The sequence below is a fragment of the Moschus berezovskii genome, chromosome 10, assembly GCF_049115385.1.
Source record: "Moschus berezovskii isolate FMDL1 chromosome 10, NW_MosBer_1.0, whole genome shotgun sequence".
Lineage (NCBI taxonomy): Eukaryota > Metazoa > Chordata > Mammalia > Artiodactyla > Moschidae > Moschus > Moschus berezovskii.
In genome coordinates, this window is record NC_142469.1 from 87,795,666 (window position 1) to 87,823,447 (window position 27,782).

The 27,782-nt window shown below is 41.5% G+C and overlaps 1 protein-coding gene across 2 annotated transcripts in view; it reads left to right on the top strand.

The window, feature by feature from the left end:
- Positions 1 to 27,782, top strand: part of AIG1 (androgen induced 1) — a 278,823-nt gene that overhangs the window by 105,760 nt on the left and 145,281 nt on the right. For both annotated transcript variants that reach the window (XR_008686926.2, XM_055433558.2), the window contains exon 3: positions 11,343 to 11,444. Coding sequence is in view for 1 of the 2 variants with exons in the window: in XM_055433558.2 (XP_055289533.1) it covers positions 11,343 to 11,444 (102 nt within the window). In the remaining variant the exon portion in view is untranslated. The remainder of the gene's footprint in view (positions 1 to 11,342; positions 11,445 to 27,782) is intronic.

Below are 27,782 nucleotides of genomic sequence, written 5' to 3' on the forward strand. Positions count from 1 at the left end.
TCCTGCATTGCAGGAGGATTCTTTACCAACTGAGTTCTGAGGGAAGCCCCATTTATTAGTCAGTGCTTATATAAATGATGGTGCATAGCATACAGTGGGGTACTATGAGGTGCTTCAGAAAAATGGGATCTCTCTTTAAAATATTTTAAAATTAAATTGCATAAGACGAGGTATAGTATGACCTGATTTTGTAAAATAATGTATGGAATGCATTTAACATGCTTGGAAAAAAGTCCTGAAGGATATAACCGTCTTTTTGTCAGTGACTAAAGTACAGGGTGAGATTGCAAAGTATTTTTGTACATTTCTGTATGCTGATTGATTTACAGCAGGTATTTTCATATTTTAAAATTTCTGGCTATTGCACTCATACATGAATAGCATGGTCTTAGATGGGCCTCCCTGTGAACAGCTTGTAACAGACATCCTGGGAGCTCTAGGAGCAGGGATGACCCTTCCAGAATTGCCTTAAATTGAGGTGAAGTGGCTGGATCTCTATGTCCTTGGATTTAGACTGCCCCTGGGAAAGGGGCATGGATTTAGGAAAGACCTTTCCCTGCAGCTGAGGGCAATTCTAATGAGGGATGAAACTGGCAGTGGCCAGCAACGGATATTCCCAACATCTGCAGGGTGGATGCAGAGACCCTGAAGAGGGAATCTGGGAGAAGTACTACAGTATCCACTAGTTAATTGACATAAGTATTAAATTTGTTTTCTGACTTTGCAAAACTTGCTTAATTACCACATGTAGCTTCCATAAATACAAAGATAAAGGAGGCAAATGGAAGACCTAGGTGCAGAATAAATTTCAATGAAATGAAGCCTTTGTGATTAAAACAATCTTAGCAGTTAGAAATAGAAAGTAATTTATGTAACCCTGACATGGCATCCGGTCCCATTCAGTTCAGTTCAGTTCAGTCACTCAGTCGTGTCCGACTCTTTGCGACCCCATGAATCACAGCACGCCAGGCCTCCCTGTTCATCACCAACTCCCAGAGTTCACTCAAACTCATGTCCACAGAGTCGGTGATGCCATCCAGCCATCTCACTCTCTGTCGTCCCCTTCTCCTCCTGCCCCCAATCTTTCCCAGCATCAGTCTTTTCCAGTGAGTCAACTCGTCGCATGAGGTAGCCAAAGTATTGGAGTTTCAGCTTTAGCATCAGTCCTTCCAATGAACACCCAGGATTGATCTCCTTTAGAATGGACTGGTTGGATCTCCTTGCAGTCCAAGGTACTCTCAAGAGGCTTCTCCAACACCACAGTTCAAAAGCATCAATTCTTCGGTGATCAGCTTTTTTCACAGTCCAACTCTCACATCCATACATGACCACTGGAAAAACCATAGCCTTGACTAGACGGACCTTTGTTGGCAAAGTAATGTCTCTGCTTTTTAATATACTATATCTGGTCATAACTTTTTACTTCATAGCAAATAGATGGGCAAACAGTGGCTGACTTTATTTTTCTGGGCTCCAAAATCACTGCAGATGGTGACTGCAGCAATGAAATTAAAAGACACTTACTCCTTGGAAGGAAAGTTATGACCAACCTAGACAGCATCTTAAAAAGCAGAGACATTACTTTGCCAACAAAGGTCCGTCTAGTCAAGGCTATTGTTTTTCCAGTGGTCATGTATGGATGTGAGAGTTGGACTATAAAGGAAGCTGAGCACCGAAGAATTGATGCTTTTGAACTGTGATGTTGGAGAAGACTCTTGAGAGTCCCTTGGACTGCAAGGAGGTCCAACCAATCCATTCTAAAGGAGTTCAGTCCTGGGTGTACATTGGAAGGACTGATGTTGAAGCTGAAACTCCAATACTTTGGCCACCTGATGCAAAGAACTGACTCACTGGAAAAGACCCTGATGCTGGGAAAGATTGAGGGCAGGAGGAGAAGGGGACGACGGAGGATGAGATGGCTGGATGGCATCAGCGACTCAATGGACATGGGTTTGGATGGACTCCAGGAGTTGGTGATAGACAGCGAGGACTGGCGTGCTGCGATTCATGGGGTCACAAAGAGTCGAACACAACTGAGGGACTGAACTGAACTGAACTGATGAAGGGCACTTTCTGTAGCCTATCCCTTCATAGAAGGTATGGGCCCTCTGTGGGCCTGGCCTTTCAGGTTCAAGACCCCCTCCACAAATTTGCATGGGCCTAAGGCCCATGTCATCCATCTCTGTGGCCACAGTTCACGGAACACTCAGATTTTAGTGTTGCCATTTGCCTCCGGGGCAGGCTCAGTTTCTGTGTTTGCTGCTGTTCAGGTTTTTCCCGTTCTTTTTTTTGTCTGCATGGGTTTTTCAGCTCCTAGTGATTTCCCTTCCTTTCTTGTCCGCTCAGCAATATATTTGAAAGTGTGTTTGTCATAATTTATTTAGGACCTAGTGTTTCACAGCAGGAAGGTTTCTCGGTGTATCTAGTCCACTAGGCTGCAGAGAGCTAAACCCCCACTGTCTGCACCAAAGGCAGCTTTTCTTTTTATTGCTTATAATGCGACTTTCGGTTTTATGTGGTTATAATTTTTATATTTTATTTCTTTCGATAATTCTATCCATTCCCTTTTATCCTCTTGCTCTATCATCTCTTCTTCCCTTTAAGTCCCAATTTTTCGTCTTTGACTGCTTTTTCTAAACGGAGAATTATCTGATCATAAATTAATAAATAGATTTTCTGGTTTGCATTGTTCAGTTGCCCTCTCCCATTTTGGTCATGGTCAGCTTTATCTCTCTCCTTTTTATTGTGGTATCTATGAATATGTTTCATGCTTTTTTTTTTTTTAATGACTACTCATACTTAAATCTGTTCGTCCTTCCTGTCCAGCTTTTTATGAAAAGCTAGAACTGGAGACAGGCTGAGGAACTTAGAAAGGGCAGCTTGAATTTCTGCTTCCCACCGCTGCTGTCCCCTGGATTATGGCTTCTTTCTGGGCCAGAGTCATCTCTCTCCTTGACTCATACTGCTCACAGTGCTGCTGCATGGTGATAGGAAGCTTGGTCTTCATCAGGTGAGCAGGAGCACTCCCTTCAGGCTGGTTATCACAGATCCTGTCTTGTTTATCTCCCATGACCACCTCCTGCTTCTTGCAGAGATACCATACTGGCCCGCTTCCACACTGAACATCATCACCTCTGACCCCTGAACATTTCCTCAGGCTCCCATGCACCTCAGACCTCTGGTTCCCAGCAAAGGTCACTGCGTGTCCCTTACAGTGGGCCACCTGTAGGATCTCTCTGTTCTGCTCACTGGACCACAGAGCCCTCCGATCTTGTTTCTTGCATGAGAATCTCTTCCTGGCCCAGTTCAATTTCCCTGATACTTGGCAGCCTGTTGAGTAGAGTGATGTTTGGATGAGGGATGTTTCCTTCTGCAGTTCGTCTCTTGGTTTCTCATTCCTCTTGTTCTTGGTTGATTTCAAGAAAGAGAGCCTTTAGTCTTCCATCTTGATCTTGAAGTTCAGGGAAAGATTATTTCAAGATAATAGAAGACTTAAACAGGTAAAGAGGAGCTAATGGATAGAAGATCTGAGAAGAGATGGTCTAGAAGAAAAACCTTGGAAAGAAAGGCTTATCTCCTCACAGACTGGAGGGCAAAAATCATAGATAACATAGAAGAGAAATTTTAGGTCAATAAGAATATTGAAGGAGTAAAAGGGTATTTGCTTCTCTGGAAGATGTGGTCTGGTACATACAAACAACAACCCAATTTTATTCATTTATTCAACATTTTTTTTTTTTTTTACCACTAACATGTTAGGTACCAGGCAGGGGGAAACAGCAGTGAACATGACAAAGAAGTTCCTATTTCCTAAGACTTCACTTTCTCATAAAAGATGCAGACAATGAACAATTGAACAACAGCAAAAGGAGCTTAATTTTTGTCAGGGTCTCTGACAAAAAATACTGCAACAGTGGTGAGGCTTCCATGCAGAACTGCTCGCCTGCCTCAAGCTGATGGAACAGAGAATCCAGCCACATGAAAACAGGGAAAGAGCATTCCTGCTGTAGAGTAAAAATGCTGCAGCTCTGAGGCAGGAAAACTCATAATGAATTTTCTGTCATTTCAGTTCAGTTCAGTCGCTCAGTCGTGTCTGACTCTTTGCGACCCCATGAATCACAGCACGCCAGGCCTCCCTGTCTATCACCAACTCCTGGAGTTCACTCAAACTCATGTCCATCGAGTTGGTGATGCCATCCAGCCATCTCATTCTCTGTCGTCCCCGTCTCCTCCCACCCCCAATCCCTCCCAGCATTAGAGTCTTTTCTAGTGAGTCAACTCTTCACATGAGATGGCCAAAGTATTGGAGTTTCAGCTTCAGCATCAGTCCTTCCAATGAACACCCAGGACTGATCTCCTTTAGGAGGGACTGGGTGGATCTCCTTGCAGTCCAAGGGACTCTCAAGAGTCTTCTCCAGCACTACAGTTCAAAAGCATCAATTCTTCGGCATTCAGCTTTCTTCACAGTCCAACTCTCACATCCTTACATGACCACTGGAAAAGCCATAGCCTTGAATAGACGGACCTTTGTTGGCAAAGTAATATCTCTGCTTTTTAATATGCTACCAGTTTGGTCATGGCACCCCACTCCAGTACTCTTGCCTGGAAAATTCTATGGACGGAGGAGCCTGGTGGGCTGCAGTCCATGGGGTCACACAGAGTCGGACATGACTGAAGTGACTTAGCAGCAGCAGGTTGGTCATAACTTTACTTACAAGGAGCAAGCATCTTTTAATTTCATGGCTGCAATCAGCATCCGCAGTGATTTTGGAGCCCCCCAAAATAAAGTCTGACACTGTTTCCACTGTTTCCCCATCTATTTCCCATGAAGTGATGGGACCAGATGCCATGATCTTAGTTTTCTGAATGTTGAGCTTTAAGCCATTTTTTTTCACTCTCCTCTTTCACTTTCATCAAGAGGCTTTTTAGTTCCTTTTCACTTTCTGCCATAAGGGTGGTATCATCTGCATATCTGATGTTATTGATATTTCTCCCGGCAATCTTGATTCCAGCTTGTGCTTCTTCCAGCCCAGCGTTTCTCATGATGTACTGTGCATATAAGTTAAATAAGCAGGGTGACAATACACAGCCTTGACGTACTCCTAAATTGCCAATTGGCTTAGGGAGCAAGAAAGAATATGGTATAAATGAAGGTTGGAGATCAAGGCAGGCCTCAACTCATAAATTTTGTAGGAGTTGGGGTTTTTATTCTCATGTTAATTATTCAGTCAGAAAAGATAGTTAAGGCCTGTGTGCTGTGTTGTGCTAAGTTGCTTCATTCGTGTCCAGCTCTTTGTGACCCCGTAGACCACAGCCCACTGGTCTCTTCTGTCCATGGGATTCTCTAGGAAGAATACTGGAGTGGGTTGCCATGTCCTTCTCCAGGGGATCTTCCCAGCCCAGGGATCCAACCACATTTCTTGTATCTCCTGCCTTGGCAGGTGGATTCTTTACCACTAGCACCACCTGGGAAGCCCATTAGTTAAGACCTAAGTGTGGATAAATATGGAGAGATGATAAATCCTCTCAAAAAGACGGAAGCCGTGAAAAAGGTATAACATCAATATGTGCTTTACAAACTATAATTGGAGATTCTGGTTTTAAAGTAATTTGAGAAAAATATATAGCATAAAATATATATGTATATATATATATATATATATATATATACAAGGAAACTCACAATCTCATCATTACAGTAGAGGAATTCTTTATCACACTTCTTGGAATGAGAACTAGTAACACACTGTACACTGAAACAAAAGATGCTACATTTTAGAGTGCTTATGCTTCACTGTACATTGCTGAAGTTAAAGGTATGGCAGAGGGAAGTCAGGCAAAAAGAGAGCACCTAGGATCTCCTAGATGTGTGAAGTACGAAGACAAGATCCATGTCAAAATGAGTCATTCACTCTCTGCTTGGAGGCCATCAGAAATAAAGCCAGCTATCATCTGGAACACACAATTTATTCCCAGGCTATGTGTGTTTGGAAAGAGAAATCACAACTGGAAACATGTCTAGATATTACTGCTCAGCAACAGTATGACCTTGGAAAGATTGATGAGAAAGAAAATCATGAAAAGGAAATCTAGAAGCAGAGCTGTTGCTGTTGCTGCTGCTGCTCAGTCGCTCAGTCATGTCCAGTTCTTGTGACCCCATGGACTATAACCTGCCAGGCTCCTCTCTCCATGGGATATCCCAGGCAAGAATACTGGAGTGGGTTGCCGTTTCCTTCTCCAGGGGATCTTCCCAACCCAGAGATCAAATCCTCATCTCCTGCTTGGCAGGCAGATTCTTTACCACCTGGGAAGTCCCAGAAGCAGAGCAGTTGAGCCCAAAAGAGACTCTAAATGTTTTCTAATCAGTAATAGGTCAAGTCTTAGTACTAATAGATTAGTTTTAAGGGGGAAAGCAATTTCATAGGCTCATGTCATGTTGAAGCTGAAGACTTAAAGATGCATTCGTTTAGTTCCTCCTTCCCTTCTTTAATGGTAGATGATTGAGATCATGCTAAAAGGCCTTTTTGAACCAATCTGCAGATCAGTGGTCGTGTATGGATGTGAGAGTTCGACTATAAAGAAAGTTGAGCACTGAAGAATTGATGCCTTTGAACTGTGGTGTTGGAGAAGACTCTTCAGAGTCCCTCGGACTACAAGGAGATCCAACCAGTCCATCCTAAAGGAAATCAGTCGTTAATATTCATTGGAAGGACTGATGTTGAAGCTGAAACTCCAATACTTTGGCCGCTTGATGTGAAGAGCTGACTCATGTGAAAAGACCCTGATGCTGGGAAAGATTGATGGCAGGAGGAGAAGGGGATGACAGAAGATGTGATGGTTAGATGACATTACCGACTCAATGGACATGGGTTTGGGTGGACTCCGGGAGTTGGTGATGGACAGGGAGGCCTGGCGTGCTGAGGTTCAGAGTCGGACACAGCTGAGCGACTGAACTGAACTGAACACATCAGTGACTTGTTCTCCTCCTTCAGGGCAATTGTCTCGGCAACTTCCTTTGCATTCTAATCAGTGTTACTAAACTCTCATCAGCTTTAGTTGATCACTGATCAGTAAAACTTCTTCATAGAAGTGAACTAAAACTGATTGGCTTCAGCTTCTATTGGACTCCATATAAGAGATTCCTTCTATAAAGAGACAGAGCGTGAATCCAGTTTTCTTTTGTGTTGGTGTCTAATCCTTCTGAGGGGTTCAAGTGAGGTCTCAGTGACCGCTGTAACACAAGTATTCTGTCTGGGAAACTTGAAGGACTGGAGAGCGACTGTGCTTCGACCACTGTCGGTTCAAGCACAGTATTCTGGTCCTGGCAGCTCAGCACCAGCAGGTGTGTGCTGAGGAAGAGCTGGCCACCGGTCCTGGCTGAGATGCAGCTTCACAGCCGTAGGACGTTTCAGAATCACTTAGCCTGTCCAAGAGAACCTATTTTTGTTCATATCCATGCCCTGCTAGTAGAGTTCAAACTTATTTTGGGTTTGCTGATGACCATACCATCAAGAGGATGTCAGTGCAGGAAGCCAAGAAGCTACCATCTGTGCTGTGCTTTTAATCTCAAGAATTATTTAGAAGGCTGATTACTCAGTTAGCTGTACCTCTTGACCTTCTAGTGTTACTCTAAGGAAGGGGACTAACCCTTTCTTTTTAATAACCCATATAATTCCCTCAATGTATGGTGGGGGTCAGAGGATTGGCCAAATTGCACGATTAAATATTGACTCCACAGCGCTTTATATGTGATAGGGACACTACAAGTGATCATTCCTGGTGACAGAAAGTAGCTCTCCACAGAGGTGTGCTAGCCAACATTAACAACTGGCTCTCTAAAGATAAACTATCTGATTTGCAGCATTTGCTAATTTCCATAGTAGAATATTAAGAAAGTTCAGATTTTAGATGAAATAGAGAAATTCTACAAAAGGCGCAAATGACTATAACTAAAGAAAAATTAGAAAACCAGAAAAATCTGTATCTGTTAAAGAAATTTAAAACATGATTAAATCTTCTCACAAGAAAACTTGCAAGCCCAGATGATGCCACTGGGAAAGTATATCAAATAGGTAAGGAAGAAATAATACCGGTCTTGCACAAAGTCCTTCACAAAATAAAGGAGGGAACACTTTTCCACTTTATTTTTTGAGGCCAGGATTATCCTATAACCAAAATTTAAAAAATGACATTATGAGAAATTTAAAAAAAAACTAGAGGTTGATATACTTTATGAATAAAGATGGAAAAAATAAAGATGGACAAAAGAGCAGCAAGTCTAATCCAGTAATGTATAAAAATGATCATACATGATGACCAGGAATTAAAGATTGATTCAGCATTAAAAATCAATTGCTATCATCCATCATATTAACAGAATAAAAGAGAAAAAAACATATGATCACCTGAAAATATGCAGCCAAGTTATCTGAAAAAATTAATCACTCATTCATTACATGCATAAATTAGGAATAGAAGAGATTTTCCTCAACTTGATAAAAGACACCTAAGCAATACCCGCAGTTAATATCAAACTGAAATGTTGAAAAACTGAACACTTTCCCTAAGTAGAGAAGAAGGCAAAGATGCTCAATCTTCATCACTTCTAGTCAACACTGTACAATAAGAAAAGAAAAAGAAGTAAAATGGCATACAAATTGTAAAGAAAGAAGAAAAAACTGTCATTTGAAGATCACGTTCATATAAAAACTGAAAATAATTTATAACATAATTACTCAAATTACTAAGTGAATTTTGAATAGACACAAGATACCATGTCAATATACAAAAATCATTTGTGTTCTTAATATGCCACCAACAAAGAATGTAAAAAAGTTTAAAGCTATCTACAATAGCAGAAAAAAACATGAAATGCTTAGTGATAGATTTAACAAAATATGTGCAATAGCTGTTCCCCAGGACTACAGGCAGTGAGAAATTAAAAATCTTAATAAATGGAGACATAATTGTGCTCATAGGTTAGAAGACTCATTATGGATAAGATGTCATCATTTCTCTTCATATTGAATATATTGATTCAGTACAGTTCTAGTCAGAATTTGAAGACAGTGTTTTTGTATGAATTCACAAGCTGAGATTATAAAAAAATTAAATGAAAAAGCAAAGGACTTAAAATAGCCAAAACAATTTTGGAAAAGAAGAGTCGAAAGCAAACGGAAATCTTAGGAATCTAAGATGGCCTCAGAATTCTGCTCCCTTCTACACAGGCCTGTACAGTCCCCTCCCCTTGTGTGTGGGAGGGACCTTGTGACTGGGATGGGATGTCACTGCCTTGATTAAGTTACCTTCTGTGGCAAAAGTAAAGAGGTTTCCACCCATGACTCCATCCAGGATTGAAATGGTTTTGTGCCTGTGTATGGATCGCCAGGCCAATTGTCAAACTTTGGTTCTCACCCTACAGAAACAAATACCTTTTAACCATCTCTCTGGTCAAGAGTACACACATTTATTGTGCAGTCTTCCCTCCAGGGTAAGACTCAAGAAGGAGACCCACACAGGCCCTGAGGCATACTCATGCCTAATTCAGGCAGGAAATTCCAGGGTCATGGCTTCCCAGGATGTGGTTTAGCAAAGGAGGGGCATGCAGGCTCTGGGTAGACCAGCCATGTGGACCTGGATTGCCTTACTCCATGGGGAGAGAGGAAGGTTCCAGGTGGCTGGAGCACAGCCTTGCGAAGCAGGACATCTCAAACTTTAATGTGCACAGGAATGACCTCAGGATCTTATCAAAATCCAGGATCAGAACGTATCAGGCTGGGACCTGGCATTCTGCTAAAAAGCTCTCAGGTGGCATGGGTGCTGCTGATCCAGGGACCACACTTTGAGTAACAAAGCTATAAAGCGTGGAGCTCACCCAGATCTGAAGACAGGGAACCCTGATATTCAATACACATGAAGTTCGTGGTGGAGTGAACAACCAAATTGTGGATAATTCAAAAATTATTTGTTGTGCTTGGAAAGATCCTGAGGATAATTAACATTAAGCTAATAATACATGGTTTTTTTTTTTTCTTTTTTCCTTTTGTGCATTTATCCACTGAATGAACACAGTTACCCCAAAAGCAAGATAAATAACTAGGGACCCTAATCTGGTATTAAACTACATGTGTTATCTACAATTACTATTGTAATTATCATTCAGTGTGTTTTATGAAACAGTAAATGTTCATAACATCCTGGATTTTAAGGGTGAACTTTTTTCAGGCTAAGATTATCCATGTGATAACTGACGTACTTGGAAATAAACTTTGGAAACCTTCTGGTTTATAACCTTGAGCTATAAACACTGGGAGTTTTATAAAAAGTGGCAATAAAATACATATTATTAATAAAATGTCATGGCATGGATGCCTTATGAGAAATGAGATAAAATTGTTCCTACTTAATATTCATGCTGCATTTTATCATTCTGTAGTATTGATTATTTTGAGACAGAACTCTGAAGAGACTTTGAGACCTCCCTGTGAGATGGTTCATCCTCTTTTCTATGCTACCATTTATAGACTATTTACAAAACCATTCACTTAAAAAAAATTCTGTGGTGAAAGTTAAGACCTTGGGCCATTTGTTTCTTTATTTTATCTGAGCTGCTTCTCTCACCAATAGTTTGAGGAAAGGTAAAATAATCAATTGAGTACACTTTTGATGATGAGGTTGCTGATGTGTCAAAATAGGCCTCTGGAATCCAGATGAACTTACAAACTATTCCAAGAGAATTAGGAATCTTCCTTTCCTCTCCGTACAGTCTGCTTCTCAGTGCCACTAAAGCCCCTGCTTTAAGCTGTATAAATTAATACATTAGCTGGAAATGTGACTTTAGGACATTTTATAGCAGTGATTTCAATGCTGTTAGTGGTGAAATAGAAACTTGAGAATGTGAAGATTAATTTAAACCACATGATGGGTTCAAGGAAAATACACTACAGCTTCTTGAATGCGTTCTAACTCTGTACAGTGGGGAATGGGATCCAAAAAACCACCAATGAACTTTTAAACCCTCTTGAGGGGAATCAAACCAACACAATTAGCCCTGGAAGGGAGCTGTTCCAGATGACAGACAGACCATCTCTCTGTCTCACTCACAAACAGAGCCCTGTGCCTCAGAACACAATTGGGAAATCAAGGAGAGGGGAAGAACCCCCAATAGTTACCACTAATGGGGTGAAGTTAGAATGAGCTTTCCAGTTATTACCTGGCTTCCTGATTTATCTTTCATTGTAAATTAAAGTTTTGTTGGGTTCTTTGAACAATAGAAAACCAACCAATTGTATGCTATGGACAGCTGGGACCTTTGAAATAAAAGTATTTCTTTTCCCTTCCAGTTCGTTGTAGCGGTGTTCTGGATCATTTATGCCTATGACAGAGAGATGATTTACCCGAAATTGCTTGATAATTTTATCCCAGGGTGGCTGAATCACGGAATGGTAAGTGAACAAAAACAAATGATTTCTTTTTATTAAAAAAAAAAATCTACTAAAGAGCTGTTTTCTAATTCAAGCTGTCCATAAAATCTAGCTAAGTAGCTGTGAAATGGAAATTATAATGAGACTGTAGTTAGAGAAGAAAACTGAATGTAAATTTAAAAAATGTCTTCTCGTGACATTGAGTCACTGTTAAAACTGTAGAAACTGAATCCATAGTTTATGAGAGGTGTCAGTTGTGTTAGTTATAATACAGTTGGCTCATTCCAGGATGGATTTAATCTCTGTACCATTCAAAGGCTTGTCCTCTATTGGAGCTGGAGGATTGATTCCCACCTGCACCGCTATGGATACCCCATAGTCCATGGAATTCTCCAGGCCAGAATACTGGAGTGGGTAGCCTTTCCCTTCTCCAGGGGATCTTCCCAAACCAGGCTCAAACCCAGGTCTCCCGCATTGCGGGTGGATTCTTTACCAGCTGAGCCACAAGGGAAGCCCAAGAATACTGGAGTGGGTAGCCTATCCCTTCTCCAGCGAATCTTCCCAACCTAGGAATCGAACCGGGGTCTCCTGCACTGCAGGCTGTTCTTTAGCAACTGAGCTATCAGGGAAGCCTATGCCACCTCCACATCACATCAGTGAGATTGTGTTTAAAGTAGCTAATGTACTTGGAGAATTTCCCCCTGGAGGAGTGGCAGGCTGTTACTTTCCCTGGGAGGGCTGCTACAGACATTGGAGGTGTCTTGTCGGGTTCTGTTCATCCCCGGTGTTTGCTATGGCTGTGACGTCTTTTCCTTCTTCACAGTCTAATTGTTTTGAACACTTTGCTGCTGCTAAGTCACTTCAGTCGTGTCCGACTCTGTGTGACCCCATAGACGGAAGCCCACCAGGCTCCCCCGTCCCTGGGATTCTCCAGGCAAGAACACTGGAGTGGGTTGCCATTTCCTTCTCCAATGTGTGAAAGTGAAAAGTGAAAGTGAAGTCGCTCAGTCATGTCCGACCCTTAGCGACCCCACAGACTGCAGCCTACCAGGCTCCTCCATCCATGGGATTTTCTAGGCAATAATACTGGAGTGGCTTGCCATTGCCTTCTCCGCTTGGACTTGATATTACCTTCATAAGTTTCAAATAAAATACTTCATGTGGTTTGCATGTCACTTGACAAAATTTGAGGATATATTTTCTGCAGAGGAATTTTGTGTTGTCTTCCCTATCCATCTCTGGAATTGAGTGCTGTTTCATTTATTAACTTAAGAAGCTCACATTTCTTGGTTGCATCAATTTTTAGAATATGTCCCTGGGTGCTCCTAGTGAAAAGGGAAACCCATGGCAGAAATTATAGGGGAATTAAGAACTGGAAATCACTTGTCTGAGGTTCAAAATAAGTGTTTCCCTTCTTCGCCCAGTTTTGGTATATTTTAAGGAAAGTGGTGTGTAGTAACAAACAAACATTATTGTACTGAGGAGCGAGTGTTGATCAAACCTTTTGTAAGCCAACTCCTCAAAAGCAGCACATCTCAGAGAATTGGAATTTTCCTTGAGTCCAATTTGAGCCACACTGTAGAAGGATTAACATGGCACCTCAGCTCTAGCTATAAACAAATTAATCAGTTGGGGCTTCTTGTCAATTGAATGTAACCATCTCCGGAGCCTGACATGGTTACTCTGCCTCTCTCTAACATGTCTCTTTTCTTTAATATGGAAATACTCTCATAACTCCCAAGTCTTTGCAATCCTCTGCCCGCAGTGCCCTCCCATTCTTTACTGGGAATCTCCTCCTCATGTTGCCAGCGCGTATACTGTTTTTTTTATGGAGCCTTTGCCTTCTCTCTCACAAGCCAAGTTCACTCTGCTGTTAGCTGTGCTTGCCTGGCACTTTTATATCTCCATAGAACATGTCTGTATCCCCCACAAATGTGTTATACAGTTAGTGCAAAATGGTAGCCTTCTAATCCTGAGTCTTTGCCCAGCCACCTGGCATATAGGAGGACCAGTACATATCCCTTAGATTGATGACTAATTCAGTGCAGCCAGTCCCCACAATTCTTTGCCAGTAAATACTAATAGCTACTATTTTTTGAGAACCTACTGTGTGCCAGGCTATATAATTTAATCTCCACAGTGGTTCTATGAACAAGAAATTATCCCTTTTACAGAAGAAGAAACTGACGCTTAGAAAGTTTCCAACACCAGAAGGGCTTTAGAAGTATAATAGAGTCCTGGGCAATTTGACCTGTTGTCTACAGTCCTAAACTATACGGTGTTACCTTCTCAGTTCAGTTCAGTCGCTCAGTCGTGTCCGACTCTTAGCGACCCCATGAACCACAACACGAAAGGCCTCCCTGTCCATCACCAACTCCCGGAGTTCACTCAAACTCATGTCCATCGAGTCGGTGATGCCATCCAGCCACCTCATTCTCTGTCGTCCTCGTCTCCTCCTACCCCCAATCACTCCCAGCATCAGAGTCTTTTCCAGTGAGTCAACTCGTCGCATGAAGTGGCCAAAGTATTGGAGTTTCAGCTTTAGCATAAGTCCCTCCAATGAACACCCAGGATTGATCTCCTCCAGAATGGACTGGTTGGATCTCCTTGCAGTCCAAGGGACTCTCAAGAGTTTTCTCCAGAACCACAGTTCAAAAGCATCAATTCTTCGGCGATCAGCTTTCTTCACAGTCCAACTCTCACATTGATACATGACCACGGGAAAAACCATGGCCTTGACTAAACAGACCTTGGTTGGCAAAGTAATGTCTCTGCTTTTTTAATATGCTATCTAGGCTGGTCATAACTTTCCTTCCAAGGAGTAAGCGTGTTTTAATTTCATGGCTGCAATCAGCATCTGCAGTGATTTTGGAGCCCAAAAAAATAAAGTCTGACACTGTTTCCGCTGTTTCCCCATCTGTTTCCCAAGAAGTGATGGGACCAGATGCCATGATCTTCGTTTTCTGAATGTTGAGCTTCAAGCCAACCTTTTCACTCTCCTCTTTTACTTTCATCAAGAGGCCTTTGAGTTCCTCTTCACTTTCTGCCATAAGGGTGGTGTCATCTGCATATCTGAGGTTATTGATATTTCTCCCAGCAATCTTGATTCCAGCTTGTGCTTCTTCCAGCCCAGCGTTCCTCATGATGTACTCTGCATATAAGTTAAATAAGCAGGGTGACAATATACAACCTTGACGTACACCTTTTCCTATTTGGAACCAGTCTGTTGTTCCATGTCCAGTTCTAACTGTTGCTTCCTGACCTGCATACAGGTTTCTCAAGAGGCAGGTCAGGTGGTCTGGTATTCCCATCTCTTTCAGAATTTTCCATAGTTTATTGTGATCCACACAGTCAAAGGCCTTGGCATAGTCAATGAAACAGAAATAGATGTTTTTCTGGAACTCTCTTGCTTTCTCCATAATCCAGTGGATGTTGGCAATTTGATCTCTGGTGCCTCTGCCTTTTCTAAAACCTGCTTGAACATCTGGAAGTTCACAATTCACATATTGCTGAAGCCTAGCTTGGAGAATTTTGAGCATGACTTTACTAGCGTGTGAGATGAGTGCAGTTGTGCGATAGTTCGAGCATTCTTTGGCATTGCCTTTCTTTGGGATTGGAATGAAGACTGACCTTTTCCAGTCCTGTGGCCATTGCTGAGTTTTCCAAATTTGCTGGCATATTGAGTGCAGCACTTGCACAGCATCATCTTTCAGGATTTGAAATAGCTCAATTGGAATTCCATCACTTCCACTAGCTTTGTTCGTCATGATGCTTTCTAAGGCCCACTTGACTTCACATTCCAAGATGTCTGGTTCCAGGTGAGTGATCACACCATTGTGATTATCTTCGTCGTGAAGATCTTTTTTGTACAGTTCTTCTGTGTATTCTTGCCACCTCTTCTTAATATCTTCTGCTTCTGTTAGGTCCATACCATTTCTGTCCTTTATCGAGCCTATCTTTGCATGAAATGTTCCCTTGATATCTCTAATTTTCTTGAAAAGATCTCTTGTTTTTCCTATTCTGTTGTTTTCCTCTATTTCTTTGCACTGATCACTGAGGAAGGCTTTCTTATCTCTCCCTGCTAGTCTTTGGAACTCTGCATTCAGATGCTTATATCTTTCCTTTCTTCCTTTACTTTTCGCTTCTCTTCTTTTCACAGCTATTTGTAAGGTCTCCTCAGACAGCCATTTTGCTTTTTTGCATTTCTTTTCCATGGGGATGGTCTTGGTCCCTGTCTCCTGTACAATGTCACGAACCTCCGTCCAGAGTTCAGCAGGCACTCTATCAGATCTAGACCCTTAAATCTATTTCTTACTTCCACTGTATAATCATAAGGGATTTGATTTAGGTCATATCTGAATGGTCTAGTGGTTTTCCATACTGTCTTCAATTTAAGTCTGAATTTGGCAATAAGGAGTTCATGATCTGAGCCACAGTCAGCTCCTGGTCTTGTTTTTGCTAACTGTATAGAGCTTCTCCATCTTTGGCTGCAAAGAATAGAATCAATCTGATTTCGGTGTTGACCATCTGGTGATGTCCATGTGTAGAGTCTTCTCTTGTGTTGTTGGAAGAGGGTGTTTGCTATGACCAGTGCGTTCTCTTGGCAAAACTCTATTAGCCTTTGCCCTGCTTCATTCCGTGCTCCAAGGCCAAATTTGCCTGTTACCCCAGGTGTTTCTTGACTTCCTACTTTTGCATTCCAGTCCCCTATAATGAAAAGGACATCTTTTTTGGGTGTTAGTTCTAAAAGGTCTTGTAGGTCTTCATAGAACTGTTCAACTTCGGCTTCTTCAGCATTACTGGTTGGGGCATAGACTTGGATTACTGTGATATTGAATGGTTTGCCTTGGAAACAAACAGAAATCATCCTGTCATTTTTAAGATTGCATCCAAGTACTGCATTTCGGATTCTTTTGTTGACCAGGATGGCTACTCCATTTCTTCTAAGGGATTCCTGCCCACAGTAGTAGATATAATGGTCATCTGAGTTAAATTCACCCATTCCAGTCCATTTTAATTCACTGATTCCTAGAATGTCGACGTTCACTCTTGCCATCTCCTGTTTGACCACTTCCAATTTGCCTTGATTCATGGACCTAACATTCCAGGTTCCTATGCAATATTGCTCTTTACAGCATCGGACCTTGCTTCTAGCATCAGTCACATCCACAACTGGGTATTTGTTTTGCTTTGGCTCCATCCCTTCATTCTTTCTGGAGTTACTTCTCCAGTGATCTCCAGTAGCATACTGGACACCTACTGACCTAGGGAATTCCTCATTCACTATCCTATCATTTTGCCTTTTGATACTGTTCATGGGGTTCTCAAGGCAAGTATACTGAAGGGGTTTGCCATTCCCTTCTCCAGTGGACCACATACTGTCAGACCTCTCCACCATGACCCGTCCGTCTTGGGTGGCCCCACACAGCATGGCTTAGCTACATTTGAGTTAGACAGGACTGTGGTCCATATGATCAGATCAACTAGTTTTTTGTGATTATGATTTCAGTGTGTCTGCCCTCTAATGCCCCCTCCCAATACCTACCCTCTTATTTGGGTTTCACTTACCTTGGTCGTTCAGTATCTCTTCACAGCTGCTCCAGCAAAGTGCAGCCGCTGTACCTTACCTTGGACGAGGGGTATCTCCTCAAGGCCGCCCCTCCTGACCTTGAATGTGGAGTAGCTCCTCTCGGCCCTCCTGTGCCCGCGCAGACACCGCCTCTTGGCCGTGGGACAGCTCCTCTCGGCCACCGCCCTAACCTTGGGCATGGGGTAGCTCCTCTCGGCCACGATTCTGCACGTGGTCGGTTGCGCCGAGCCGGCGTCTCTCGCGTCTGCGCCGCCGGAGCCGGCGTCTAGCCAGAGAATAAATCACAATCTTTGCAGATCCTGGTGCTACTTAATGTTTGGAGTGAATGGTTTGTTAAATATGTATGCAGTTATTATAACTTCAGCTGGACGCTCAGGTTAAAATTCTGACTCTTGGAGGAAACACTACTTAGAAATGCAAGGAGGATTTGAGTGACACAAATATTTAGGAAAAAGAAAAGATAAATTAATGAACATGTCAAGTCCTCTTGACATGAGCTCAGTAGATTTCTTCTCAATGAATTTTGTCTCAGAAAAGCCATGACCATTTCTTGACTTTTTTTCTTGTTCCTATTCATGGTTCAAGAATTGCTAACAAAGAAGTTACATTTGGTAGCTAAGGAATATTGTGTAATATTAAACAATTTATATTACTCTAAATATGTATAGATGAAACTTTAAATACAACATACACAAAACATGATGCTGATTCTTTGGATTGGCAATTAAAATATGAACATTAAATACTGGAATCATGAATAATTTAATTCATGATTATTATAAAAATGCGTAATACAATTTATGAAACATCAAAAAATTAAGTCAGCATTTTCAGCCTTGTTTAAATTGTATTTAATTAATTATAGTTTGTATTTGCCTTAAATTTTAATAGCTACTTTTGAATATCTGATTATAAAAATATGAAAATAATTCATTACAATTTTTACATTTATTTGATGCTCATATTTTGATGAAAACATTCAAATATAATTATATTCTATTTTTAATTGATGTTTTTGTTAATACTGTCAGTGGAGCTCAACTTTTGTGAGAATTTCCATTATAAAAAGAAGGGCAGTATTCTTGCCTGGAGAATCCTGAGGTGAACAGAGGATGGCGGGCTGCAGTCCATGGGGCACAGAGAGTTGGACACAACTGAAGTGAGTTAGCATGCGTGTACAAATTTGCTGAAATAAAAGCAAGAAAATAAAATTGGGGGTATTTGCATTATATTGAATATTTATATTTGTAATTATTAAATTTTACTACTCAACCGTATTTTTCAATTTTGTTTTACAAAAATATATCTAATAACGTTGGAGGTAGAATATATTTTGTTTAATTCTTTCTAAGTTTAATTTGTAACTTTCACATGTTTCTGCAAATGGTTTACAGCCCTCAGGCCTGTTTGCTATTATTGCCTGCTTAGGTTGTTATAACTATAATCCAAGAGAGAATGTACTGTGTTCTTACATATAGAATCACATTCGTTGTCTGAAGGATCTCAACGTCATTTCTAGGGATCCAGAGTGCTGTACCACAGAACTGAGATGCAGTGTATAAGTCTATCATGGCATCATTTCAGGAGAATCAAGTCAGTCTTGAATTTACAGCTTTCAAATAGGCATAAGAGAATACTTACAGGGTCTGAAATTCACAGGGGTTTCAATTTTGATTTTCACTGAAGTTGCCAAAAGTTAGACATGATTAGAACTAAAGGAAAGTATTCTCTCTCTTTCTTTCCATTGTCTTTCTGTTTGCTCTCAGCAATCCTAGAATTTATTTGCAGAAGAGAAGAGGAAATGGCTGACTCTGTGCAAACACTCAGTTATCTCCAGGCCTATTTAAATAGTAGTATATGCACACACACATGCACACCACACAAAGAATTTTAATTTGTTACAACTAAAAATACAAACATATAAAGTATGGCACTTTTAAATAGAGTCAGCTCAATATCCAAAATCAAAAATGTTTCTGTCCTTGCAGCCCTATTTACCTTTATATTCCCAGCAATTCAAACAGCACACAATGCCTATTAGACCTTCACTTAGTGTTAATAATAAAACAGATGTTTGTGTATTTGCTTTTGAAACTTAGAAGAATGTCACGTTTACATTTATTTCTATCACCTTTTATTCTCAGTCCACTGATAATCAAAGAGAAAACAGAGGCGATATCAGCAAATGAATCAAGAGTTTCCAAAATGTAATGAGAGTGGTCACAGACAGTTGTGGTAGGAGCTTCATGGCTGCCACATATGGAGGCTGATCTTTGGTTTAATTCCATCTAGCTAGCATTTATTGAAAACTTTCCACATGCAAAGCACCCTGGTAGGCACTGTGTAGTTACCGGACGAGAAAAACTCATGCAGTTTTAAAGAATGGGAAAGGCATGTTTGAAGTGGATGAAGGTATTTATTAGTAAGTAAGAAAACCATTTCCCAGACCAACAGAACATCCCCAATAGGTTGTGTTCACTCACACTAGGAGAAGCACTGTTGTGATTCTGGCTTATTTCTGGGATGCAAAATTAGAACCGTGAACCTTTCTTTTTTGCTGAGTATAATTTTAAAGCATTGTCAATGGAGTGACTATACATTAAAAGCAATAAATAAATATTTAAACTCTAGAAAGATTGCAGACTCTCAGGGATGCAATAATAGGAAAAAGCAACAATAAAACAATCTCCTAGCTTATGGAAGACATAATTAATGTTTATAAAGTGCTTTGAGAATGTCAAGCACTGCAAAAGTTTAGGATATTATTATTATCCCACAGATCTTTAAGCAGACATGACCTGGATGCTCTTATCATCACAGAGGGAGTTATTCATTCCCTATATAATTTATCAGGAAACGGAAAATAAGTCCCACCTCTCCTCATGCTTGATTTGTCAGTCGTTCTTGTTACATGTAACCTATCCTCAAGAGAACCTTAATTTGCTGCCAAGTCGCTTCAGTCGTGTCCGACTCTGTGCAACCCCATAGACGGCAGCCCACCACGCTCCGCCATCCCTGGGACTCTCCAGGCAAGAACACTGGAGTGGGTTGCCATTTCCTTCTCCAATGTGTGAAAGTGAAAAGTGAAAGTGAAGTCGCTCAGTCGTATCCGACTAGTAGCAACCCCATGGACTGCAGCCTACCAGGCTCCTCTGTCCATGCGATTTTCTAGGCAAGAGTACTAGAGTGGCTTGCCGTTGCCTTCTCTGACCTTAATTTAGGCAAATGTTTATTCTGTTCAATATTATTTTGACATTTGGTAATTACTAAAGTTCTTATACATCTGTCTTTCCCAGAAGAGAAGGCATTAAATACTGCTTGGATGATCATTGGCTTTGTAGAAACTCAGATTTTATGTTCTTCTTTTGGTAAATAATAAGGCTTATGGAAATTTTCCATTTCTGGGATACAAGGATTATACATTTCATTGCCCTTAGAGTCTGCCACGCTGACATTGTATATTTCATAAAATAAGCTGTTGATTGAAAGAATACCTTCTTTTTCATATGAAAAAAACTGACCTTTCTCAATTTCCCCAATATATTCTAAAGTAACTAGAAGATATCTGGAAATTTTCAAATATAAAAGTGAGACCAATATAATATTGTAAAATAATTTGCCTCCAATAAAAAATAAATTAATTACCCAAAAAAAAAAAAAAAAAGTGAGACTGAAGCAGAGGTTAGAAATTTCTTGGGAACCTCTTTCTAAGGCTCCCAGTGGACCTCCCAAAGAAAACAAAGAAGACCCCAAAGAGCAAGGAGAGGTACAGAATTACTAAATTCTGGTTTTGTGTGTAAGCTTTTTTTCAGAACCAATTTTACTGATTTTAGCTTTTTCCACTGTGAATTTCATTTGTGATCATTAGTTCTGCCAGGCCACTGGGTTTGGGGTGTCAGATGTTGTCAGTCTAAATTTTGGCTTGAAGATTTGATTATTCCATCTCTTTAAATCAGTAATGGATTTTAAGATATTTAATTTTAGCTTTTATCATTATTTTTATTACTCATTTCAATCAGAAATATTGTAAATTGAGAAGACTATATTATTTTAAATGATATTTGAGACATTTAAACAAGTCTGTGAGGTAGAGAGACAGAGGTTTTTCTGGTTCCATGTATGAGGAACTTGGGATTTGCAACTCAATCATAACAAGTAAAAAGCTGAACAGATTGAGAAATCATCAACTCCTCTTGGATCCATGTGAGAGTAGAGAACATGGAGCATGCAGCTGCCCCAAGGTTAGTGAGACCAACCTTCAGATACAGAGAATAACAAATAAACTGGAGCAGAGTCTCCTGAGTGGAAACCACCATAGGAACCAGTACCATGGGAGGAAAACCTGAACTCTAGTTGATGGATTGCTGGAGGCTCAGTGAGGATAGCCTGAGAGTGAAAGAATCCAGGGTGGCCTGGGCATAGAGAGGTTCCCACAGAATTTTGAGATTTTCCTGCAGGAGCTCAACCAGATTCCCACAGTAAATTTCAGGGAAACATTCCTTCATGCTTCTAGCAGAGGGAAAAGAAAAGGAACTATTGTGAGATACACCGGAACACTCAGCTCTTGACAAGGCCTGACCTCAAGGGATACTAGTTAGCCAGAGCCTAACCTGCTGGGGTTGGAGAAGGCAATGACAACCCACTCCAGTACTCTTGCCTGGAAAATTCCATGGACAGAGGAGCCTGGTAGGCTGCAGTCCATGGGGTCGCTAAGAGTCGGACGTGACTGAGCGACTTCACTTTCACTTTTCACTTTCATGCATTGGAGAAGGAAATGGCAACCCACTCCAGTGTTCTTGCCTGGAGAATCCCAGGGACGGGGGAGCCTGGTGGGCTGCCGTCTACGGGGTCACACAGACTGAAGCGACTCAGCAGCAGCAGCAGCAACCTGCTGGGGTATCATCAGAACCTAACTGACCTGGGAGGAGGGACATACCCAACTCCAGCTCGCTCTAGCCTTTCTGTCCTGCCTACGGGAAGGAGGGGAGAAGCCTGAGAAATGCTTGGGAAGTTCATGATCCAGAAGCACCATCTCAGTGAAAGATTGAAGTGTTCTATAGTCCTAATCATGTGCTATAAAACATTTCTCCTCCCCTGACACCTTACCACCATATTACTAAAGGCCTTTTATAGCAGTTCCTTTTATTCAGCACATCATGTCCACCTATCAAAAAAAAAAAAAATCACAAGGCGTACGAAAAGACAACAAGCATGACTACAAGAGACAGAGCAAGGATCAGAGCCAGACATGGTAATGATATTGGGGTTATCAGACTGGGAATTTAGAACAACTATGATGGGTCTTCCCCAGTGATCCAGTGAATTCCCCTCTCCAAAGGCAGGGGGCCCAGGTTCAATCTCTAGTCAGGGAACTACATCCCACATGCCGTAACTAAGAGTTTGCGTGCCCAGCTAAAGATCCCATATGCTTCAGTGAAGCTCGGAGATCCCAGGGGCCACAACTAAAACCTAGCCCAGCCGAATAAATATTTTAAACTAAATAAATAAGCAACTATGATTAATATACTAAGGATTCTAGTGGATAAAGTAGGCATCATGCAAGAACAGATGGGCAGTGTAAACTGAGAGATGAAAATCCTCAGAAAAAGCCAAGAAGTGCTGGCAGTAAAAACACTGTTACAGAAATGAAGAATGCTTTTGATGGGCTTATTAGTAGACTAGACACAGCTGAGGAAAGAACCTGTGACCTAGAAGACGTATCAATAGAATCCTCAGAAACCAAAAAATAAAGAGAACAAAGACAGAAAAAACAGATATCCAAGGACTGTGGGATAATGACTAAAGGTATAACAGATGCATGATGGGATTACCAAAAGGAGAAGAAAGAGAAAGAAACAGGAGAAATATGACGGAGAATTTCCCTCAAATTAAATGCAGACCTTAAACCACAAATCCAAGAAGCTCAGCGAACACTAAGCAGGATAAATGCCAGAAAAACTATGCCTAGGAGTATCATTGTTAAACTTCAGAAAATCAAAGATAAAAAAAAAGTCCTGAAAGAAGCAAGAAAGAAGTGGAAAGGAGGAGACAGAGGCTAGGATGAGGAAGAGGCGGAATAGGGAGACGAGAAAAGAAAGGAGGGACCATGTGACTGAGAAGAGAAATGGCTGCAGAAAGTGGGGGCCATGGAGTAAGATGAGAAAGGGGAAGACCAGGGGAAAGGGGGTTGAAAATACCCTAGGGTAGAGAAGGCACAATGGCAAGGCCAAATCACATGGTTTTTTATACCATGTCTCTTTCATAGCTTCTGAACTTCGGGATTAATTTTTCTCTCTGCAGTACCTGGCATAGCCCTTGGCATAGTATAGTTACCCAGTAATCGTCTGATGAATCAATAGATGTTAGTAGTTTGAGCTGGCCTCTGTTCTGTTCCTTGAACACACCAGACACCCTTCTTGTCTTAGAATGCTCTCCCTTAGAGATCTGCTCGACTCTTCTTCGCCTCCCTCAAATCTTTGCTCAGTCTCACTTTCTCAGTAAGGCTTACTCTGAGCAGCCTATTAGGTATTGCAATTGCCCCCAACCCCCGGAATCCCCTTACCTTGCTGTCTAGTCCCCTCATGGCATTAAATGTCCTTGACATATTATATGGTTTTGTTATTTATTGTATTTATGGCTTATTGTCTATCTCCCTCTGCTTGAATGTAATTTCCATAAAGGCAGGGATCTTTGTTTCAGGGACTGATTTATCCCAGGCCCCGAGAACAGTGCCTGATTTGTTGCATAAATGAATCAACTTTATCAATATTCTATGTCCATGCTTTCTCTTGTTCTCTTATATCCCACTCTTTTTCTTTTCCCTTCCATAATTGTTGACAGAAACTGTGATTCCAGACCATTTACTTATTTCCTAACTTGTATTTCACTTCACTTTTCAAATCCATTTTCACTGCAGCCAAATCTTATGTGCATGGCCTGCTGTCCTCCCGAGGGTCTTATTGGTTGTACATATATTGTTCATCCTGCCTGAAATAGCCAGAATTGATGTCTGAAGAACACATCATGGGTCTTTGCAACATTTAAGAGCTATAGGTGAGATAAATAATAGCTTGGATCAAATGTATTGAAAAGCTCTCCCATATATTGATTATTTTATCTGGATACTGGTTATTTTTTTTCTGGGGTAATAGTCAGACAATGCTTTTTAAAGCAACTTCCTGCCATCACAAATTCCTTTGTAGAACTGATTTTCCATGCAAGGGTAGAATTCAAGGCCAATATTACTTGGCTTATACCCTACTCTTTTCCTTGCTACATTTAATAGATGAGCAGGCCCAGCAGTAGTGCGAGTTCATCAAAAGGTCTATAAATTATATTCAGATATTTTGGGGTCAGCAAAATCCAACGTGTGGTTTACTCAAGTGTTTTTACCCCTAATCCTTAAATCCATAGATATTTCAAAGTAAACTTCATTCATGTGTTTCCCATTCATTTGCCCTTAGCTCTTCATAGTTGGGGGAGGGGTGGAGAAAGGCAGAAAAGTATTGTCCTAGGAACTGGCTTCCTTCTTCACTACCACAGACAGATCATTCATTAGCCACAGACCTAACTCCTTGGCAGAAGTCCATCCCTATATCCTTTCCAGTTCCCTTTTAATTGAAGCTCCAACCTCAGCAAGCATCAGTGATGGCTGCCAAATAAAGTGAAGTGGAAAAAAGCTGCATTTTCTATCACAGAAGCACAGAATTCCAGAATCTTAGACTTGGGAAGTGACTGTAAAGATCATCTGGTCCATACTGCATGTGATATTTAAATCACTTGAACAATATCCTGGCAGACTCAGCCTCTGCTTGAGCATCTCTGGTGATGAAACGTCAACAGTGGACCAAGACCCTGGGGTCTTCAGCTTAGGAAAAACTCTGATAAGGTACTCAGTTCTTCTTAAGTACCAGTCTGCCCAGTCCCTTCATCCATTATTCAAGATCGAAACACCGGTCCTGGCTGTTCTCCTCGTGTTCTCTTTCATGAGGACGTCACTGTCCCTCATGACTTCAGTCTGTGCCCTACATGGATTGTTCCCAAGTCTGTACTTCCTGGTCCAACTTCTCACTGGGAATGACACTCTGCATTTGACATGAGGACCTTGAGAAAAACATATTAATATATTACGTTAAACCATATAAATATGTTGAAACAACCTCATGTAACCCCTCCTCTAAATCTTGTAATGCATCTTGCATTGCCTTCTCAACAATGGCAAGATGCATCTAAAATTCCTCTTTCTACCACACCCATCACACTAGGTTGGCAAGCCATGTCATCTGTACCTCCAGAGTAGCTGCTGAATCTGCTCCAGCCTTCTCATCTCCACCATCCTTCCTTTAGATCAGGGCGTCATCATTAAATCAGCTGAACTGAGGCCTCGAGCTCAATTCATCTCTCTGCCTCCCCACTGTCTCCTCCCCTCTCTCCATATTGTTAATTTTCTAGAAGAACTGAGGTTCTGCAGCCCCTTCATACATTTCCTTCTCAGACATCACCTATGAGTGAAGTGGTCCAGAGGCTTCTCGGCATCTGAGTGGGTCTTATGACTGCACGCGTAACACTTGTTCCTACACCTGTGGTTTCTCTCATCACATTGTGTGATTACTGTTCAGTTACTTGTTTACTCCTCCAATGAGCTATGAGGCCAAAAAGGGCAGCAGCTTTCTTATTTCATCCTTTCCTCCAAATCTAACATAGGCTCTGAGGTGAAGGGCACACTCAGTAACTAATGTTTATTGAGGTATACAAGCCCTTTATCACACTGTCTTCCCTGACCAGGCTTCCACTTGTCTACATTTGTTTTGACAATTTTATATGAGTTGGCAAGTGCTTGCTTATGAGTCCTTGTTTATTAGTGTTGTCCACGCTTCCATTAAGTTTTTTGACAGTTTCACTGCGGTTGTTGTTGTTTAGTCCCTAAGTCGTGTCCCACAGTTTCGCAGCCCCATGGATTGTAACCCTGCAGGCTCCTCTGTCCATGGGATTTCCCAGGCAGGTACTGGAGTAGGTTGCCATTTCCTCCTTCAGGGGATCTTCCCGACCCAGGGATCAAACCTGCGTTGGCAGGAGGATTCTTTTCCGCTGAGCCACCAGGGAAGCCCAGTTCCACTATATACTCTGCACTAAAACTTCCACATCATTCTTACCTGACTGCTATGTGGTTAAGCTCAAATTTAAAGTTATTACTGTTAAATGCAGTGTGACTATAGGGTAGAGGAGGCTACAGGGCTAAGAACTTGAGGATCATTGAATGGACATACTGGGAGTTAATAAAATGATGAAATCTTTGTTCTGAGTTGCAGTGCCTTAGTTTGTGCCATTGCATTGAAGCTGCCTTGGAGACAACACTCTGAGTAAAGTCAGTAACAAAGCAATTGATTTGTCAGTTCAGTTCAGTTGCTCAGTTGTGTCCAACTCTTTGCGACCCCATGAATCACAGCACGCCAGGCCTCCCTGTCCATCACCAACTCCCGGAGTTCACTCAAATTCATGTCCACAGACTCGGTGATGCCATCCAGCCATCTCATTCTCGGTCGTCCCCTTCTCCTCCCGCCCCCAACCTTTCCCAGCATCAGAGTCTTTTCCAGTGAGTCAACTCGTCGCATGAGGTGGCCAAAGTATTGGAGTTTCAGCTTTAGCCATCAGTCCTTCCAATGAACACCCAGGATTGATCTCCTTTAGAATGGACTGGTTGGATCTCCTTGCAGTCCAAGGGACTCTCAAGAGTCTTCTCCAGCACCACAATTCAAAAGCATCAATTCTTCGGTGATCAGCTTTCTTCACAGTCCAACTCTCACATCCATACATGACCACGGGAAAAACCATAGCCTTGACTAGACGGACCTTGGTTGGCAAAGTAATGTCTCTGCTTTTTAATATACTATCAAGGTTGGTCATAACTTTCCTTCCAAGGAAACTTTATTTCCAAGGAGTAAGCGTCTTTTAATTTCATGGCTGCAATCAGCATCTGCATTGATTTTGGAGCCCAAAAAAATAAAGTCTTACACTGTTTCCACTGTTTCCCCATCTATTTCCCATGAGGTGATGGGACCAGATGCCATGATCTTTGTTTTCTGAATGTTGAGCTTCAAGCCAACCTTTTCACTCTCCTCTTTCACTTTCATCAAGAGGCTTTTGAGTTCCTCTTCACTTTCTGCCATAAGGGTAGTGTCATCTGCATATCTGAGGTTATTGATATTTCTCCAGCAATCTTGATTCCAGCTTGTGCTTCTTCCAGCCCAGCGTTCCTCATGATGTACTCTGCATAAAAGTTAAATAAGCAAGGTGACAATATACAGCCTTGACGTACTCCTTTTCCTATTTGGAACCAGTCTGTTGTTCCATGTCCAGTTCTGACTGTTGCTTCCTGACCTGCATACAGGTTTCTCAAGAGGCAGGTCAGGTGGTCTGGGATTCCCATCTCTTTCAGAATGTTCCACAGTCTATTGTGATCCACACAGTCAAAGGCTTTGGCATAGTCAATGAAGCAGAAATAGATGTTTTTCTGGAACTCTCTTTCTTTCTCCATGATCCAGCGGATGTTGGCTATTTGATCTCTGGTGCCTCTGCCTTTTGTCAGAGCAGTAAATTGTAACCACATTGTAACTGTGCTTGGAGAGGATGGTTGATTCCTAAGGTCAAGACAGGTATTTAAATAAAACTGCAAGCCACTCCAGTACTATTGCCTAGAAAATCCCATGGATGGAGGAGCCTGGTAGGCTGCAGTCTGTGGGTTCACTAAGGGTCGGACACAACTGAGCGAC